At 37.1% G+C, this 18,631-nt stretch overlaps 1 protein-coding gene across 21 annotated transcripts in view; it reads left to right on the top strand.

The window, feature by feature from the left end:
* USP15 (ubiquitin specific peptidase 15) overlaps nt 1-18,631 on the top strand; it is a 126,351-nt gene that overhangs the window by 82,541 nt on the left and 25,179 nt on the right. For 9 of the 21 annotated variants that reach the window (XR_004966070.1, XM_036299536.1, XM_036299535.1 and 6 more), the window contains 3 exons: nt 16,279-16,452; nt 17,520-17,678; nt 17,758-17,982. Coding sequence is in view for 18 of the 21 variants with exons in the window: in XM_036299536.1 (XP_036155429.1) it covers nt 16,279-16,452; nt 17,520-17,678; nt 17,758-17,982 (558 nt within the window). In the remaining 3 variants the exon portion in view is untranslated. Of the gene's footprint in view, nt 1-1,953; nt 2,009-9,977; nt 10,124-11,855; nt 11,902-15,892; nt 16,009-16,278; nt 16,453-17,519; nt 17,679-17,757; nt 17,983-18,631 lie in introns of those variants that run through there. The other 12 variants (XM_036299538.1, XM_036299537.1, XM_036299540.1 and 9 more) reach the window with 12 other exon arrangements.

Raw genomic sequence — 18,631 nt, 5'->3', positions numbered from 1 at the left:
CCTTGGCAGGGCCAGACCAAATGATTTCATGGGCCAGACGTTCCCCACTCCTGGCACAGATACATCATAGGCAGATTAGTATATATCCTATCTAATAATAGACAAACATGGTAATTAACCGTACCTCCGACACGCTTCCCATCGGCTAATCAGGGTGATATGCAAATTAACTGACAACCAAGATGGCGACCGGCAGCCAGGCAGCTGAAGCGAACAGGAGACTTGCTTGCTCCAGTGAAGGAGGAAGCCAAGGTTCCCCGCCTGCTGCCGACCAGCTCTGAGCTGCACTCTAAGCAACTATGCTGCAATTATAGAAGCTAAACAATCCCCAGAAACCTGCTTTCAGCCAGGCGGGCCTCAGAGCTGTAGTTGCAACAGTGTTTCAATTATAGAAGCTAAACAAACCCAGATACCTGCTTTTAGCAGCCGAGGTCTCAGAGCTGGAGCCGAGCCTCAGAGCTAAAGCCGGCTCTCAGCTCCAGTGACAGCCATAGAAGATAAATAAATCCCAGAATTAAAAAGAAAAAAAGGAGAGGTTGGGAGCTTCAGTCACCCGCCAGCCTGAAAACAGCCCTCAGCGCCTCATCCAGGCTGGCCAGGCACCCAAGCGGGACCCCCCACTCTGATCCGGGACATCCTTCAGGGCAAACCAGCCGGCCCCCACCCATGCACCAGGCCTCTATCCTATATAGTAACAGGGTAATATGCAAACTGACCCTAACAGCAGAAAGACTGGGAATGACTGGTCACTATGACACACACTGACCACCAGGGGGCAGATGCTCAATGCAGGGCTGCCCTCTGGTGGTCAGTGCGCTCTCACATGGGGGAGCTCTGCTCAGCCACAAGCCAGGCTGATGGCTGCCAGTACAGCAGTGGTGGTGGAGCCTCTCCTGCCGCCTCAGCAGTGCTAAGGATGTCCGACTGCAGTTTAGGCCTGCTCCCTGCTGGCAAGTGGACATCCCCCGAGGGCTGCCGGGCTGCCAGAGGGATGTCTGATTGCCATCTTAGGCCCAATCCCTTGGGGAGCAGGCCTAAGCCAGCAGGTGGTCACCCCCTAGGGGTCACAGAGTGCTAGAGGGCATAGGCCGGGCTGAGGGATCCCCTACCCCCGAGTGCACAAAGTTTTGTGCACCGGGCCTCTAGTTATTTATAAGAAAATTATTGATACTAAGATAGGTATACTTTAAGATTCCTCTTATCCTCATTAACTACCATAACAAAAGTATCTCTGTCATCTTCCTAAGACTTGTTCCATTAATCAGCTCTTCTTTATCTATACCTTTAGCCTCACCTGATCACTGTCTTTCTTTCAGCATACATACATGCTTAAGTCTTTTTTATTTTTCTATTTTTTAATATGTTTTTATTGGTTTTTATAGAGATAGGGAGAGGGATAGAGAGATAGAAACATTGATGAGAGAGAAATATCATTGATTGGCTGCCTTCTGCATGTCCCATACCTGGGATTGAACCCATAACCCAGGCATTTGCTCTGAGTGGCAATACAACTGGTGACGTCTTGGTTCATGGGTCAACATTCAACTAGTGAGCCACACCAGCTGGGCGGTTAAGGCCTTTTTAAACTGGATAGGAGGGGTGGAGTGAAGAGGAGCATTGACCTTGAAAAGGGTGGTCTTTCTCATCTCTCATTCAGTAGTTCTTATCTCTGTAGCATAGTTGTGGATGGGTGGGGAGAGATTAACCACAGAACTTACATGCATATATACTACATAACCAATAGACACACACTGTACTAGGTGTACCAGTTAATAATGCGGATTTTTTTCAATAGATGGAGTTACACATATGTTGATATATATGCGATTTGATATGTATGCTATTTTTTTGTATTGACAACAAGCTTCAAAATTTCATATGTCAAATTTTCTGAAGGTGTTAACATCATAGATATTTTTACACTTAAAAATGTTGAATTTCATGCCCAAAAAGAGCATTTGCAGGAAGTTTTAATTCATTATTTTGAAGTCCTGCTGAACACTTTGGGAAGCTTATGGTGAACATGCTCCATCTCAAGATACTTGTGAACGCTGGTTTAAACGCTTTAAAAGTAATGATTTCGATGTGAAAGACAAAGAACATCCAGGTCAACTGAAAAAGTTTGAAGACCAACAATTACAAGCATTATTGGATGAAGATGTGTGTCAGTCTCAAAAACAACTTGCAGAAAGATTAAACATTGCTCAGCAAACAATTTCCGATCATTTACAAGCAATGGGAAAGATTTTAAAGGAAGGAAAATAGGTGCCACATCAACTGAACGAAAGACAAATGGAAAACCGAAAAGTCATCAGTAAAGTGTTGCTTCAACGGCACAAAAGAAAGTCTTTTTTGCATCGATTGGTGACTGGTGATGAAAAGTGGATTTATTTTGAGAATCCCAAACAAACAAAATCATAGGTTGATCCAGGTCAACCGTCAACATTGACTGCAAGGCCAAATCACTTCGGAAAGAAGACAGTGCTCTGCATTTGGTGGGATCAGGAAGGTGCGGTGTATTATGAGCTTCTAAAACCAGGTGAAACCATTAATACTGATCACTACCAACAACAAATAATCAATTTGAACCACACTTTGATTGTGAAATGACCAGAATGTGCCAGAAGACACAGCAAAGTAATTTTGCTTCATGTAGTACACCATCACACACTTCAAAACCAGTTAAAGACACATTAAAAGATCTTGCCTGGGAACTATTAACCTACCCACTATATTCACCAGACCTTGCTCCTTCAGATTACCACTTGTTCCAATTGATGGCACACGCACTTTCTGAGCAGCACTTCAAAACATACGAAGAAGTGGAAAATTGGGTCTCTGAATGGTTTGCCTCAAAACAAGAAAAGTTCTATTGGGACGGTATCCACTAATTATCTGAAAGATGGGGGAAATGTGTAGCTAGCGATGGACATTACTTTGAATAAAGCACTTTTGATGTTTCTCTTGAAATTATCATGTTTTCTTTGATTACAAAATCCACTTTATTAACCAGTATACCTAGTAGTGTGTTGAAGGTCTGGGGTGGGGAAGAGGGACAGTGTGAGCAAGAATGGGTCAATGGGGGGCGAGGGGGTGGGTGGGAATATCCTATATAATAAAAGGGTAATAGGCAAATTGACCCTAAAGGCAGAACAGATGGGAGCAACAGGTGGCTATGACATGCGTTAACCACCAGGGGGCAGATGCTCAATGCAGGAGCTGCCCCCTGGTGGTCAGTGTGCTCCCACAGGGGATCTCTACTCAGTCACAAGCCAGGCTGACAGGCTGATGGCTGTAAGCACAGCAACAGTGGCGGGAGCCTCTCCAGCCTCCTTGGCAGCATTAAGGATGTTCGAATGTGGCTCCCTGGCTGCCAAAGGGATGTTTGACTGCCAGCTTAGGCCCGATTCCCCCAGGGAGGGGGCCTACTCTTGCAGGTGGACATCCCCTGAGGGGTCCTGGACTATAAGAGGGCGCTGGCCAGGCTGAGCGATTCCCACCCCCCAGTGCACCAATTTTTGTGCACCGGGCCTCTAGTCTATAATACTTTAAACAGTAAAGATAATTTTCTTTAAAAAGCTTGAATTTTTGGAGACTGACAACTTGTATTCAAATTCTAGTTCTGCCACTTATAAATTATGTGACCTTGGATAAGAATAAGAAGCTTCTTGCTGGGTCAGTGTGGCTCAGTGGTTGAATGTCTACCGATGATCCTGGAGGTCACGGTTTGATTCTGGTCAGGGCCCATGCTTCGGTTGTCGGCTTGATCCCCAGTAGGGGGTGTTCAGGAGGCAGCTGATCAAGGATTCTCTCTCATCATTGATGTTTCTGTCTCTCCATCTTCCTTCCTCTCTGATATCAGTAATAAAAATATTTTTAAAACATTTTTTTAAAGAACTTTTTAATTTTTTCTTCTGTTAAATGAAAGTAAAGTTCTTACAAAGTGTTTGGCAGATAATAAGCAGCATTTAAGTATCAACTGCTGTTATGTTGTTATCTTCACTATCATACCATAGCATAGAAATTGCTTTTTATAAGGTTACTCTTGACCTCCTATTTGCTGCATTCTTTATCTTTGAAAAGTTAACATCTTATCACTGACAAATCTCAAGTCTGTCTCAACCATAATTTTCTCTCTTGACTGTCCCTCCAAAATATAACTACTAGGGGCCCAGTGCATGAATTCGTGCAGTGGTGGCGTCCCTTGGACTGGCCAGTGATGGGGACCAATTGGGGTTGTCTTACCCAGTCCCAATCAGGGTCGATCAGGGCCGGCCAGCCAGGGGGAGGGACTGCGGGAGTTCGGCCAGCTGCAGGAGGTTGACTATGGGAGTGCACTGACCACCAGGGGGCAGCTCCTGCATTGAGCGTCTGCCCCCTGGTGGTCAGTGCGCATCATAATGGTCACTTAGGCTTTTATAGCTATAGATTAGATAGACATTGTGCCTAGCTTATATATTATAGATAACTCAAACTCAACAAGACTAAAAGTATATTCCCAGATTCCTCATCCTTTTCTTACATTCTCTTGTAAGTAAACCATCCATCTAGTAACTCAAGTAAAAAACCTGAGACTTATTAGCCCAAGTCCTGATCATTCTACTGCCTCTTAAATATCACTCTCGTGTCAGTACACTGTCTCAGTACTTGAACATCTTTTATGTGAACTACTAACACATTGTGGACCAGTAGTTTTATTGCTAGCTTTACCCAGTGGCCAGATAAGTCTCTATTGAATGAGTACAAAAAAATTTTACGTAAATGTTAAAGGCATGCTTTAAAATTAAATACCCATTGCATTTTGAAGTTATTTATTACATATTCTTATAAGCTAATATCTTTTTAAAGTATACTTTGTAAAACACTGTGTAATATGAAGCGAGAATTCTCGTGATCTGTCCACAATGTGTTAAAATACTACTATATCTAGAACTCTCCTCTTTGTTCCATGGTTTATCCTCTTCCAGTCCATTTAGTAGACTGCTTTGAGTCATTGTTTTAAAATGCAAGTATGATTATGTTACCTCTTTGCTTAAAACCCATGTCCCATCATCTAAAGGATAACATCCAAACTCAATCTTACCTACCTCTTTAGCCAAAACTGAAGGTCCTTGAAATTTCTTATTTTTCAAGCCTCTTTGTGTACGCTGTCACCTTTTCACTAGTTGTCTTTCCTACATCTCCTGATCCTTCTTGTTTTATGCTGGCAAATACTTATTATATAGTGAGAATCATGAAAATAGAGATATCTTTGGTTTTCTTTTATATCCCCAATGTTTCTTTTATATCCCCAATGCTTGGCACACTCTCAGTAAGTACATTAGAACAGTGTTTCTCACAATGTGTCAATGAATGAGACAGTACTGCTCGGCAATAAAATAAGTATAGAAATTAAGAGTAAGTGGTCCAAAACTTTTACAGGAAAAGTTTACGTCTACTAAATCTAATAAAAATGGAGCGATGGTTTTTATTTCATTTTCCTAGTGATTCATCTGTCTGTGACGATTTGGGAAACATTTTTTAAAGTACTTCTTCACATAGATGGTTTGAGAATGTACTACATTAGAAAACTTACCATGGGAGGAGACTTGATTTGGGATGGTAAACACACAATACAATATACAGATTATGTATTATAGAATTGTACACCTAAAACCTATATAATTTGATTAACCAGTGGCACGCTAATAAATTCAACTAAAAAAAGGAAAACCTACCAGACATGTTAGAACTTGACCTATACCAGATTAATGATATTTCTGGAGCTTTCTAAACTCCAAAGAAGCATAATAGTTTTAAAAAGAATTATATATATAGTAGAGGCCCGGTGCATGAATTTATGCTCCAGTGGGGGTCCCTTGGCCTGGCCTGTGGGATCGGGCCAAAACCAACTCTCCGACATCCCCTGAGGGGTCTCAGATTGCAAGAGGGCGCAGACCAGGTTGAGGGAACCCACCCGTGCACGATCGTGGCTGGGGAGGGATGCGAGAGGGCTCCAGGGCATGTCCGGCCTGTCTCATTCAGTCCCGATTGGCCGGACCCCAGCAGCAAGCTAACCTACTGGTCGGAGCGTCTGCCCCCTGGTGGTCAGTGCTCATAATAGCGAGCGGTTGAGCGGCCTTATATCATTAGCATATTACACTTTGATTGGTTGAATGGCCAACCAGACAACCAGACACTTAGCATATTAGGCTCTTATTATATAGGATTTATTCCTTGCAACTGAAGGGTCAGAGACCTAACAATATATATAAAGTCCAAAAAATACTACAGTTTATGTCCCTCCAATGTTACTGATCTGTAGCACTTAGATTAGGCTGCCATGTTAATCACAGCTTGGCAGAGCATACCCCCACCACTATGCAAATAGTTCCTTGAATGACTTCTGTGAATGATATGAAAAAAAAAATTTTTAAGAACATTATTTCTATACTTCTGGAGACTCTTAAAATAATCTGTTCTTAATAAATACTTGTTGAATGATTATTAGGTAAATTTAAAATTTTTATTATGAAGACTAGAGGCCCGATGCAGAAATTCATGCACTGGGGGGATGTCCCTCAGCCTGGCCTGCACCCTCTCACAATCTGGGACCCCTAAAGGGATGTCCGACTGCCGGGAGCAGGCCTAAACCAGCAGTCTGACATCCCCCAAGGGATGTAGCAGTGCGGCAAGCGGCCAGGACGGAGCCAGAACCAGGGCCAGGCGCCATGCCACTCGCACTCATCCTGGCCCACTGTGCCTGCTGCCACCTCTCAGTAGTGCTGCTGTGGAGTCAGGTGAGGCTCCCGCCGCCACAGCTGCACTCGCCAGCCCTGAACCCAGCTTCTGGCTGAGCAGTACTCCCCCTGTGGGAGCGCACTGACCACCAGGGGACAACTCCTGTGTTGAGTGTCTACCCCAGCCGTGGGCAAACTACGGCCCACGGGCCGGATCCAGCCCATTCGGCTGTTCTATCCGGCCCGCGGAGCCGAAAGAGCGGAGGGTTCTCTTGCTCTCCCCTCCGCTCCTTCACCAGCAGCAGTGTTAACATGTATTAGTTCACACAAACACTCCATCCATGCTTTTGTTCCGGCCCTCCGGTCCAGTTTAAGAACCCATTGTGGCCCTCGAGTCAAAAAGTTTGCCCACCCCTGGTCTACCCTCTGGTGGTCAGTGCACATCATAGTGACTAGTCGACCCGTAGTTCTGTCGTAATGGTCGCTTAGGCTTTTATATATAGAGATAGAGATAATCAGAAACTTTCATGGTTCATACTATCACATACAGTCTTTAAATTTCTGTTTCAACTCACCTTAAGTATTTAATGGATATGGGCCTAGGATAATGAAATGATACAGAGTAGTATGTGACTTGGTAGTTAAACCAGTTAATTTTTAAATAATTTTTTTCTGTTGTTTCTTTCTGTATGCCTTTGCAGAAGAACTAAAAGATCAACAAACCACACAGTTCTTAATACTTATTTACTACAAATTGTTTCTTTACTGAATATTAAGTGCAAGGGATTGACCACATACAAAATTATAAGGAGTTATTGTTTTTCTTAAGTTCACCTTTAACTATCTTGCTTGGCTAAAATGTTGGCATTTATTTCACTATGTGAACCAATTTTGAATTATTTTTTTAAAATATATTTTATTGATTTTTTGCAGAGAGGAAGGGAGAGGGATAGAGAGTCAGAAACATTGATGAGAAAGAAACATCGATCAGCTGCCTCCTGTATACCCCCCGCTGGGGATGTGCCCTCAACCAAGGTACATGCCCTTGACCGGAATCAAACCCAGGACCCTTCAGTCCGCAGGCCAACGCTCTATCCATTGAGCCAAACCGGTTAGGGCCAGTTTTGAATTATTAATGGGGTAGTAGATGAGACACTAAATATTAAAATTCAATTCATACGCTTTAGTTTTTAAAAATAAATATAACTGCCCTAACCAGTTTGGTTCAGTGGATAGAATGTCGGCCTGCGGACTAAAGGGTCCCGGGTTTGATTGATTGTGGTCAAGGGCATGTACCTTGGTTGTAGGCATATCCCGGTAGGGGGTGTGCAGGAGGCAGCTGATCGATGTTTCTCATCAATGTTTCTCTCTACCCCTCTCCCTTCCTCTCTGTAAAAAAAATCAATAAAATATATATTTTTTTAAAAATAAAAATAAATATAACATACTGTTTATTAATGTTATTAGAACTATTTGGTTTTAGCATGCTTCCCATAAAGTGAATATCCTATATAATAAAAGGCTTGTATGCAAATCGACCAAACGGCAGAGCGACTGGTCGCTATGATACACACTGACCACCAGGGGGCAGATGCTCAACACAGGAGCTGCCCCCTGGTGGTCAGTGCGCTCCCAAAGGGGGAGCGCCACACAGCCAGAAGCCCTGAGCCAGGTTTACAGCTGGCGAGCGCAACGTTGGTGGTGGGAGCCTCTCCTGCCTCCATGGCTCCCAGACTACAAGAGAGCACAGGCCAGGCTGAGGGATTCCCCTCCCCCCCCCCCCCAATGCACAAATTTCATGCACCAGGCCTCTAGTGTAAACATAAAATCCCTCACTAAATACCCTGTTACTTTAAAAAATTAGACATTTGCTATTATAGTCTAGTGGTTTTAAAACCTCATTTAAATACACATACCAGAAACGTTATAGCATTTTTCTTTGTGTAATCATTGTCAATATCCTAGAAGCTTTCAAATTTATATTGCAAGTGGTCCTGTCCAATTTCTACGTTTAGCTTTTAAGATAAAAATCAATGGTGTTTACATAATTATGGCTTTTTTAGCACCAATAGCTCTAGTTACAGATTTACTCGTGGCAAGTAACAGTCTTTTTGACAATCTTAGAATTCTTTTTACTCAATTCTGTAGATGAGGAGGGGAGGGAATCATTAACATTTCTTTGCTAGCCAACAAAATGTTTTCCATTAGTTCTCATACTTATTGGGACATTTTTTTGAATTCGGGTTGTGTGTAAAGAAGAAATTCCATAGATTTTGAAGGAAAGGGTGACAGCACGGACTTTATGTAAAGTTTAATTTTATTCATGCTTTAAAAATATTGACCATATTAATAATAATATTATTAATATATAACATAATGATATATATTAAAATACTAGAACATTACTGTCCAGTTCAAAAATGCTGCCGTAAAATTTCAATATTTTAAGTAGAGTGTATGCTAGTTCTCTTAACTGACTAGTTGGGAATGGGGGGAAACCTAGTTCAATAAGTTTCTTAAACTAAAAAAAATAAAAGGGAAGTTACATCCCCTTATATCTCATTTACTTAAATGTGTTTTTTAAAGAAAGCTTGAAGAGAGAATGACAATACAAATGGAAAAGCTATATAATTGTATTTGCTTTCCCAAAATGGGTGGCAAAGCTTCAGAATTGATCTCTCAAATGTAATGAGATTTGCCTTTCCTAGGGAAGAAAGTCACAAAAGATAAAATATCAGGTGTCTTAAAAATACCTCATTTTTAAAACCTTGATGAAGGGGCAGGCTTATATTTGTAGTTCTTCATTGTAAAAGTATTTATTACAGTTTCCTGTCTCATCTATTTAATTACTGAACTATAATCAATATTCCAGTATTAACAGAATGCTTCAGGATTATTACAGTACCTTTTTATAATGTTTTCACTATTTTCATGACTAATTGAAAAACAGTAACATGGCAAATAAGAAAATTCTTTATCCATCTAATCTTAAAGTCAAAAAAAAAAATTGGGGGGAGGTATTCTAAGGTTATTTTAACCATGGATTACTTCATATTTTTTAAATCATAATAAAATGGTTTTCTCGTTTTAGGTTGAGGGTTTTTTTAATTTTTTTTAGTATTTATTGGTTTGAAAGTGTAGCTACTTTTTATTAAAGGACTATAAGAGGCTTTACATTTCGATCAGTTACAGAATGAGTTATACAACTCAGAGGCTTTAGGTAATCAAAAATTAAGTTTGTTTTCTTTCCTGTTCTAGTTACCGGTTTACTAAAATAGTGAGCATACATGATCACTTGAAAATTGGGCTTCTGGAGCACCTGAACAGAAAGGGAGTGGTTCATAATCAGCATTACAAAAGACAACTTTCTCTTTTTGAAGGGGATTACTTTGGCTATTTTCCAGGTACTGGGGAAATTCCAGATTCATTACAAATTATTGGGATTGCTGCTAATTATTCATTTCCTAAAACATGTTGATTACCGACTTGAGATTTGGTAATATAGTAGAACTTTATTTCACTTCATCAATTTTTTTTAAACTGTAGAACTTTATAGTGAAATACAAATTTAGACTCCTATGAGTCATTTTTTCAGAGAGCTCTAGAAACATCAACCTTATTAATGAAAACATATTTAATAGGAGAACTTTTTGAAAATAAAGCAATAGAATTTGTGCATGTGAATATAAGAAATATTTGCAAAGCATTGTAGTCTTTCCAAATTATAAAATATAAAGTATTTTATATAGTATTCCATTTTTAAGAATTTGGGTTAAGGATGAAAATTTATGAGAGTTTCTCATAGAGAATTAAAACTTTATGCATTCTTTTTTAAAATAGTTTTTCATTGTGGCAATGGTTAAGGTCTATATACATTGAACCATATAGCAGAATGTCTATGTGATGAGACATTTGATTATTTAGAAGAATTCTCTAGAATTTTTATATCTTGTTACAGGTTGAAGATTTGGGGGAAAGAGTCTTCATAAAAATATATATCTAACTATTTTTCCTTCATTTATCTTTTACTTATATGTATTTAGCTTGATAGTTATTGGGGGCATTCAAAATAGTTACTTTCTTTCTTAGGCAAGCCTCTTTAGGCATTACAGGATTTGGACTTTATTTTTGAGTTGTAGGACTTTTAGACAGGTTATATTATATAACAGGGTGCAATTCAGATTTCTTTAGTCAAGTGTTTTCCTTCTCTCAATCTCTGTAGGGACTGCTTCTAATCTTTCTACCATACAGGTTTTCATTCATTCAGTACACTTTATTGAGGTATGTGCCAGGCATTGTGCTAGACCCTGAGGTACAAAGGAGAATAAGACATGGACTCTGCTCTCAAGTTTAATATAAGTGAGTTCAAGGTATAGAGTTAGCCCAGAGGAAAGAGTATTATTAGTTCTTCCTTGAGGTGCTAAGGAAGATGTATCATTTGTAAGAGGTGCTGAGTGTTAAAGAAGAAGTAGTAATCTTACAGGGGAAGAATATTCTAAGAAGGAGTACATGCTAAGGCTCAATTTAAATCATTAAACCTAAGAATATGTCTTAAGATCCTAATTCAGATTTACATTCAAGAATACTCTTATTACTCATGGTTTCCATTTTAAATGCATATGTAAACATAAATACAGAACCACAAAGCCACTTTGAGGAATAAATACTTAGCAGTCCTGTCTCCTCACAAAATGATTGGCTTGCACATACACCAGCCATTTTCATCATCCCTTATGCATCAACATTTCGTAACAGCTTATGTCTGAAAACTTTCCATTTAGGCAGCTAGTCATTATATCACAAAGGCTAAATTAATGAATGCCCAAAGCCTACCAAATAATATGAAATGTAGTTTTTTAATCCTTAGGTCTTTAAATGCTCTTGTCAATTTTACACACTTTAACTTGCCTAAGGATCATAAAATATATTTAAATATAGAAATATTTAGCCTAGTTGATGAGTGCATTTGACTCTTCGTTAATGTGAATCTTTCACTTTTTTTCTTTTGCATTAAGAATTGTAACCACTGGGGGAAGAAAAAAAAAAAGAATTGTAACCACTGGTACATAATACTTTTCTTTATTCTCATTATTGCTTTATTTTTAACATGGTATTTGACAAAATTCTCAATTTTAGGACCAACTCTAGGCACACTTACGATGTAAACAAAATGTGACTTAAGGTAATGTATTGAATAATCAGGCACATTACTTCATATATGGACCTCATTTTTTGGTGATTAATTGTAAGAGATAGTTCTCCCTGAAATACTGAAGTGTTAGCATATGTCAATGTCAGACAGTTGAAATCAAATTAAGAGAGGTAAAGTTCAAAATGGCAAGTGACTGGTAGAGTGTCACAAAACTCCTGAGTAACCATAAAAATAGCATATTAATACTGTCTATATGTTTTATTTTGTTCTTATGAAACATTCATATACTGTTTTTGCTAAGAAAAACCATGTATATTATGGAAGGATGAGTTTGTTCTCTTTACAGTTTAAGAATCCTTGAAAGTAAGATATATATCTACATAGGCACAACATATGTTGTGTGTGACTTCTAGTCCATATTATATTACTCAGTAAAGTATCTTACAAGTTTAGAAGGAAATTTCCTATGTCAGCACTTGTATGACTTTTAATACATGTGTGTCTTAAGAAAGGAATTGTTTTAGGTACAGTCCTAACCAGATAGGGAAGTGATCATTTTTGTAGTAGAACTTTTGAGAGAGATACTTCAGAACTCTGGTTTTGATTTTTATTATTGAACTAATGAAAATTATTTTTAAAATATATTTACTGGTGCCAGTCCATGTATCAAATTTTCTTATATTTGTCAAAGATGTTTATTTTTCTAAAATAGCCTCATGTCAAAATATTGAATAATGAGTTGCATACATCATAAATCAAGCTGCCTGACCAACTTTAAGTAACTGTCTTTTTTCTTCAGAGTGATGGCATTTCATACTGATATCACCTGGAGCATGAAAATATTTTAGTTGTTTTACCTCTATTCCAGTTATACCTTGAAATTTATATCAGAAGTTATAAGAACTTTTAATATTTTGATTGGTTTTTATACTATGTCAAGAATATAGTGACTCCTAGAATAATGTTATTTTCTAGTAGAAAAGCATGGTATTTTCAGGATGTGATAGAAAAGTCTGACATCAGTTTAGTTTTTAAACTATTATGATATGTGCATTCGTAGAACAATTAAACTGGCTATTGAATTTCTGTATTTATGTGTTTATACAAATTTAGAAACTATAGCTTGTTAGTTTCTTAAAACATTATGTTCAACGAATATTATGTTTTGGGGGGCCATTTAGGACTTAGTGGTTTAAATATAAAGTTTATCTCAAAATATATTGGTTATGATATCTTGACAGGCAGTTATTTATCTTTAAAACTGTTTATGTTTGTTTTGTTTGTTGACATTGAATTATATTCATTTACAAACTGGCATGTGTCACTATGAAAATGAGCACTGGTCTCTGTGTCAGGGACTTTTTAAAAATCCATTCAGAGACACTGCAGATAGTGGACTGAATGAAAGTCAGACAAAGGGATGTAATAGGTGGTGGTTCTTCTTTTGATTTTAGTATTCAAGTACAAGTGCTTGGAGAAATTTGGTATTATTTATTATAAGCAAATTTTTTTTTGCCTCACTTAGTAATTTTTTTCAACAAAAATTTGAGTACTGTGCCAAACAGTGAAAGAAAAGAGCTTAAAAAAAAAAAAGCATAAATACATTAGTAAACATAGGCAAAAACTTTTTTTTAAGTGTTTTTATTGATTTCAGAGAAAGGAGAGGAGAGGGAGAGAGAGATAGAGACATCAGTGATGAGAGAGAATCATTGATCGGCTGCCTCCTGAACACCCCCTACTGGGGATCAAGCCTGTAACCTGGGCCTGTACCCTGATTGGGAATCAAACTGTGACCTCCTGGTTCATGGGTCAAAGTTCAACCATTGAGCCACTCTGACTGGGGTAGGCAAAAGCATTTTTGTTAAGCATACGTTTATTGTATGCGTGCTAAGTGCCAAGTAAAATGGGTGCTCAGTGCTGGAGATACCAAATGTATCATGATTCGTCCTATCATGGAGGTCTCATTCCATTTGGCAAGACAGACAAACTAAAAATTAAAGTTACAATATGTTATAAAATACATAGTGAAGTAATAAAAGTGAGCGCTAAGCACTGTGGAAACATGTATGAGGAAACAATGTAAGGGAGTCAGGGAAGGCTTCCCAGACAGGATTCCTGAATCTTTTTTTTTTTTAATATACTTTTATTGATTTCAGAGAGGAAAGGAGAAGGGAGATAGATAGAAACATTAATGATGGGAAACAATCATTGATTGCTTGCCTCCTGCATGCCTCACACTGGGCATCGAGCCCACAACCCAGACATGTGCCCTGACTGGGAATTGAGCCGTTACCTCCTGGTTCATAGGTCGATGCTCAATCATTGAGCCACCCAGTTAGGCAGGATTTTTTAATCCAAGAGATAAACTCTTTTAGAGATCTAAGATTTTAATCTGAAATTGCTATTAAAGAATTTATAGCAAGGAACATTTATAGAAGATCACTCTGATGCAATTAGTAAACTAAGAAATTTTCGGTTATATTTAGAAGATAAGGATATATGTGAATAATTAAGTACAAACAATATTCAAAAATTTATGTTTGCACTACTTGGTTATTTGAGGTGTTTCATAAAGCCATAAATTAGGTTCTTTGTATAACTGTACTACAGACAGTAGTGGAATATTCTTATTACAACCCTGAGTTGTGATCAGATATAAGGAATTGATAATGGCTGGAAATGTTGTCTGACTTCCCCTTTGCCTCAATGACTAGTGTTGATTCTGTTTATACTAACTCAGATGATACCACTAAGTGATGGCTTTGCTCTGTATAGCCATGGTATAGTCTTGGTTGCCTGGCCCTAACTTCAGTGCTTGGTTTATAATTAAGAGAACAATCAAAAGGAAAAGAGAAAATGAAACTCAGAAGGCATGTAACATTATGAAAGGTTGAGATTTAAAAGGAGTTAAGCAGAAAGATAGAAAGGGATCCTTTCCCTAATTGCCTCTTGTATTTTAACCTACCTCTATCTTTTTGCTCAGATAAAAAAGAATTTCTGCTGAAAATGGCGTATTAATGATTCCAAAGCTTATATAGCCAACCCCAAATATTTTTAACTGTTTATATGGTTTTCATTGCCTAAGAATTAATATAACAAATTCCATGATGGTATAGGTAATCACTCCTTTTGCCTTGACTTGGGGGCTAGATATAAAAAACTTCCCAAATAGATATTATGGCTACTTAAGTAAACATAATTTGGTTTATAATTGAAACCAAGAAGTAGAATACCATAACTTATTTTTTTTAATTGAATATGCCTAATTTCGGGGTTTTAGCCGAACAGTACATGTATATAATCATAGATTATAGCATCCAAGTTATCACCATGAATCCAGTAGTCTGGACCTTTCATAGCTATCAAGACTATTTAAGTTAACCCAAATGAGTGGTGAGCAAGCTTTGAAAAACTTTGATTTCTATTCATATAAATCTGAGTTCTCATAAGAGTGGATTTGCACTTCTTTACAGCTTCACTTAAAGCACTTAGCCACTTTCCTCCAAGACAAATATCTTCCTTCAGAAAAAATTTAAAAAGTTACCTATATGACTATATGTCTGTATCATTCATTATATATTCTTAATGACTCTAGGCCTCTAATCAATAAAGTTATAGTGGATTCATATTATATGGTATTATCAGCTTAAAATTACTCCATCTTGAGATAAAATATTGTGGAAAAAATGTACTTCTGCTTTTTATTTTAAATCCTGAATTATTTAATTCAAACCAGAAAATAGTTGGAGAAATAACTTATTCATACTTTTATTTTAATCTTGCCATAAAGGAAAATTTGATTGTTATGATATTGAAGAAGAGCTTGAAGAAGTAAAAACATACTTAGCCAGAGTTCACATAACTAAAGCTTGTTTTTTCAGACTCATTTAATCAGTACTATTCCAGCTAAAAATGTCTGACCAAATGAAAAATTTAAAGCCTGCTCTTTCATGATAAGGAATTGACAGTGAAAGCAGTAAATACTCTTTTAAGTTAATTTTGTGCTTGCACTCTATCTCAGTTTTTACCTACTCAGGCTAATTTGCAGGTGCCTGGGATGAGTAGACAAAGCCATAATATCTACCAATCAAGTAAAAGAAGGAAAGAAAACTCTGAGCTACCCTCCCAGTTAACAAGGTAGTTTGCTGTGGTTAAAATTAATGCAGATTTTACAGCAACAAATATTAGCATTATCATTTATTATACGTAATCGATTTAAAATTTGGGAAATGAATATTTGAGTGCATATTTTGAGTGTTTATTTAACCAGTTATTTATCGGTGCAAGAGGCCATCATTTAAATTTTTCTCTATATGTTGTGGCAAATCAATTTGTTTCTTTCTTCATATTTAACATGTTTAACATGTGTGGTTACTTTGACTTGAAAATATATTTTATTCTTTGCAGTGTTTGAGCAACACACCACCGCTTACTGAATATTTCCTCAATGACAAGTATCAAGAAGAACTGAATTTTGACAATCCCTTAGGAATGAGAGGTGAAATAGCTAAATCTTATGCTGAATTGATCAAGCAAATGTGGTCTGGAAAATTTAGCTATGTCACACCAAGAGCTTTTAAGGTTAGTATAGTAGATATATTTTTAATGAGGGCTATCTCCACTCCTAGAGGACAAAAATTGGTTCTCATAGCTATTACAATGGTTTGTAGCCTTGCAAAGGGACACAGCACCATAAATAGATAAAGAGTATTATTTCTGGTCTTAAATTTTCCAGCTGGGGGATGGGACAAATGATTAATTTAAAAATGTCTTTAAAGGCTCTGAGGGGTGGGTAGGAAAGTAATGATAGAATGAAATTTTATGTGTAATTCTTAAACTTTTTTAAGTTTAATTTATAAAGTAGTGACTTCTTAGAATCAATAAAATCTAAAGTAGTTTAGTTTGTTATTGAATTTATTTTTAATTAAGCAGTTTTCAGCCATTTTTATACAAACATTTTAAATGACATTTAAATATATAGGACATGTAGGCAACATTTTATTATCTGTATAATAGTTCTTTAAAACTAAAAACCAACAATAAAAAAGTCTCTGGCATTTAACTTTCTAAACCTTGGAAAAACCAGTTCTCAATCCTTCCCCATGTTTAGTTTCATGAGTTTCATTTTATTAAATATTGCTGTGTAAATAGGCTTTTGATATCTGACTCTTTTTTCACATTTCTTTTTAGTCTCATCAAAGAAATACTTAGTACTGCAAAGACTAGGGACATTATATGTGAACATGCATATTCCTGTTATCTCTATGAGATTCATCCTTTTTACACAAAAAAAAACAAAATGAGAACTATGTAATTTTTTCTAGTGACCTAGAAATCCTAAATTTTAATAATTCTTTTTATAAAACTTTACGATATTTTCTCCTTGTTCTTTCTTCAGGTCAACATTTCTGTTTTACAGACTAGTTATTTTAAAACATTTTTTAAATGTGTAATTATATGTATTTATATGTGTAATTATCATATTTGCAAATGACTATAAAAGTGTCCATAGGTGATTTGGGGTTTAAATAAATTTTTGCAAGTAGATGAATTCACAAATAGAAATCCATGAATAATGAGAATTAACTATGTAATTTTTTAATCAACCTGTCCCTAGAACTGATTTTATAGTTTTGCTTTTCTTACAGACACAGGTAGGACGTTTTGCACCACAGTTCTCTGGATACCAGCAGCAGGACTGTCAAGAACTATTAGCTTTCCTGTTAGATGGACTACATGAGGATTTGAATAGAATTAGGAAAAAACCATATATACAATTAAAAGATGCTGATGGAAGGGCAGATAAGGTAAATTTAATTATGTTATTGTCACCATTGTTTTAATAATGTAATATCTCTGTGTAATATGTGTCTATTTTCCTTATAGGTAGTTGCTGAAGAAGCCTGGGAAAACCATTTAAAAAGAAATGATTCTATCATAGTAGACATATTTCATGGCCTTTTCAAATCAACTCTAGTTTGTCCTAAATGTGATAAGATTTCAGTAACATTTGATCCTTTTTGTTACTTGACACTTCCATTGCCCATGAAAAAAGAACGTACCTTGGAAGTTTATTTAGTTAGAATGGATCCACTTACCAAACCTATGCAGGTAAGTAATGTTTTTTGTTTTTTTTTGCATTTGCTATTTTTATTAAAAAATTAGTATTGAGTCCTTATGGCTCAAGAACAATCTAATAATAATATATGTTTGTTTATGTAAGATTTTTATAAACTAAATACTTTATTTTTTTTTTTATTTTTTATTTTTTATTGCTTAAAGTATTACAAAGGGTATTACATATGTGTCCATTTTATCCCCCCGCCCTAGACAGTCCCCTAGCCTCCCCTATCCCCCAATGTCTTATGTCCACTGGTTATGCTTATATGCATGCATACAAGTCCTTTAGTTGATCTCTTACCCCCTACCTCCTGCCCCGCAACCCTCCCCGGCCTTCCTGCTGCAGTTTGACAATCTGTTTGAGGCAGCTCTGCCTCTGTATCTATTATTGTTCAAAAGTTTATAATGGTCTCTATTATCCATGAATGAGTGAGATCATGTGGTATTTTTCCTTCATTGACTGGCTTATTTCACTTAGCATAATGCTCTCCAGTTCCATCCATGACGTTGCAAATGGTAAGAGTTCCTTCCTTTTTAGAGCAGCATAGTATTCCATCGTGTAGATGTACCACAGTTTTCTAATCCATTCATCTACTGATGGGCACTTAGGCTGTTTCCAGATCTTAGCTATGGTGAATTG

Source organism: Myotis myotis, unplaced genomic scaffold (assembly GCF_014108235.1).
Source record: "Myotis myotis isolate mMyoMyo1 unplaced genomic scaffold, mMyoMyo1.p scaffold_m19_p_3, whole genome shotgun sequence".
Lineage (NCBI taxonomy): Eukaryota > Metazoa > Chordata > Mammalia > Chiroptera > Vespertilionidae > Myotis > Myotis myotis.
Note: the sequence above shows the minus strand (reverse complement) of the source record. Positions and strands in the feature narration are given on the sequence as shown.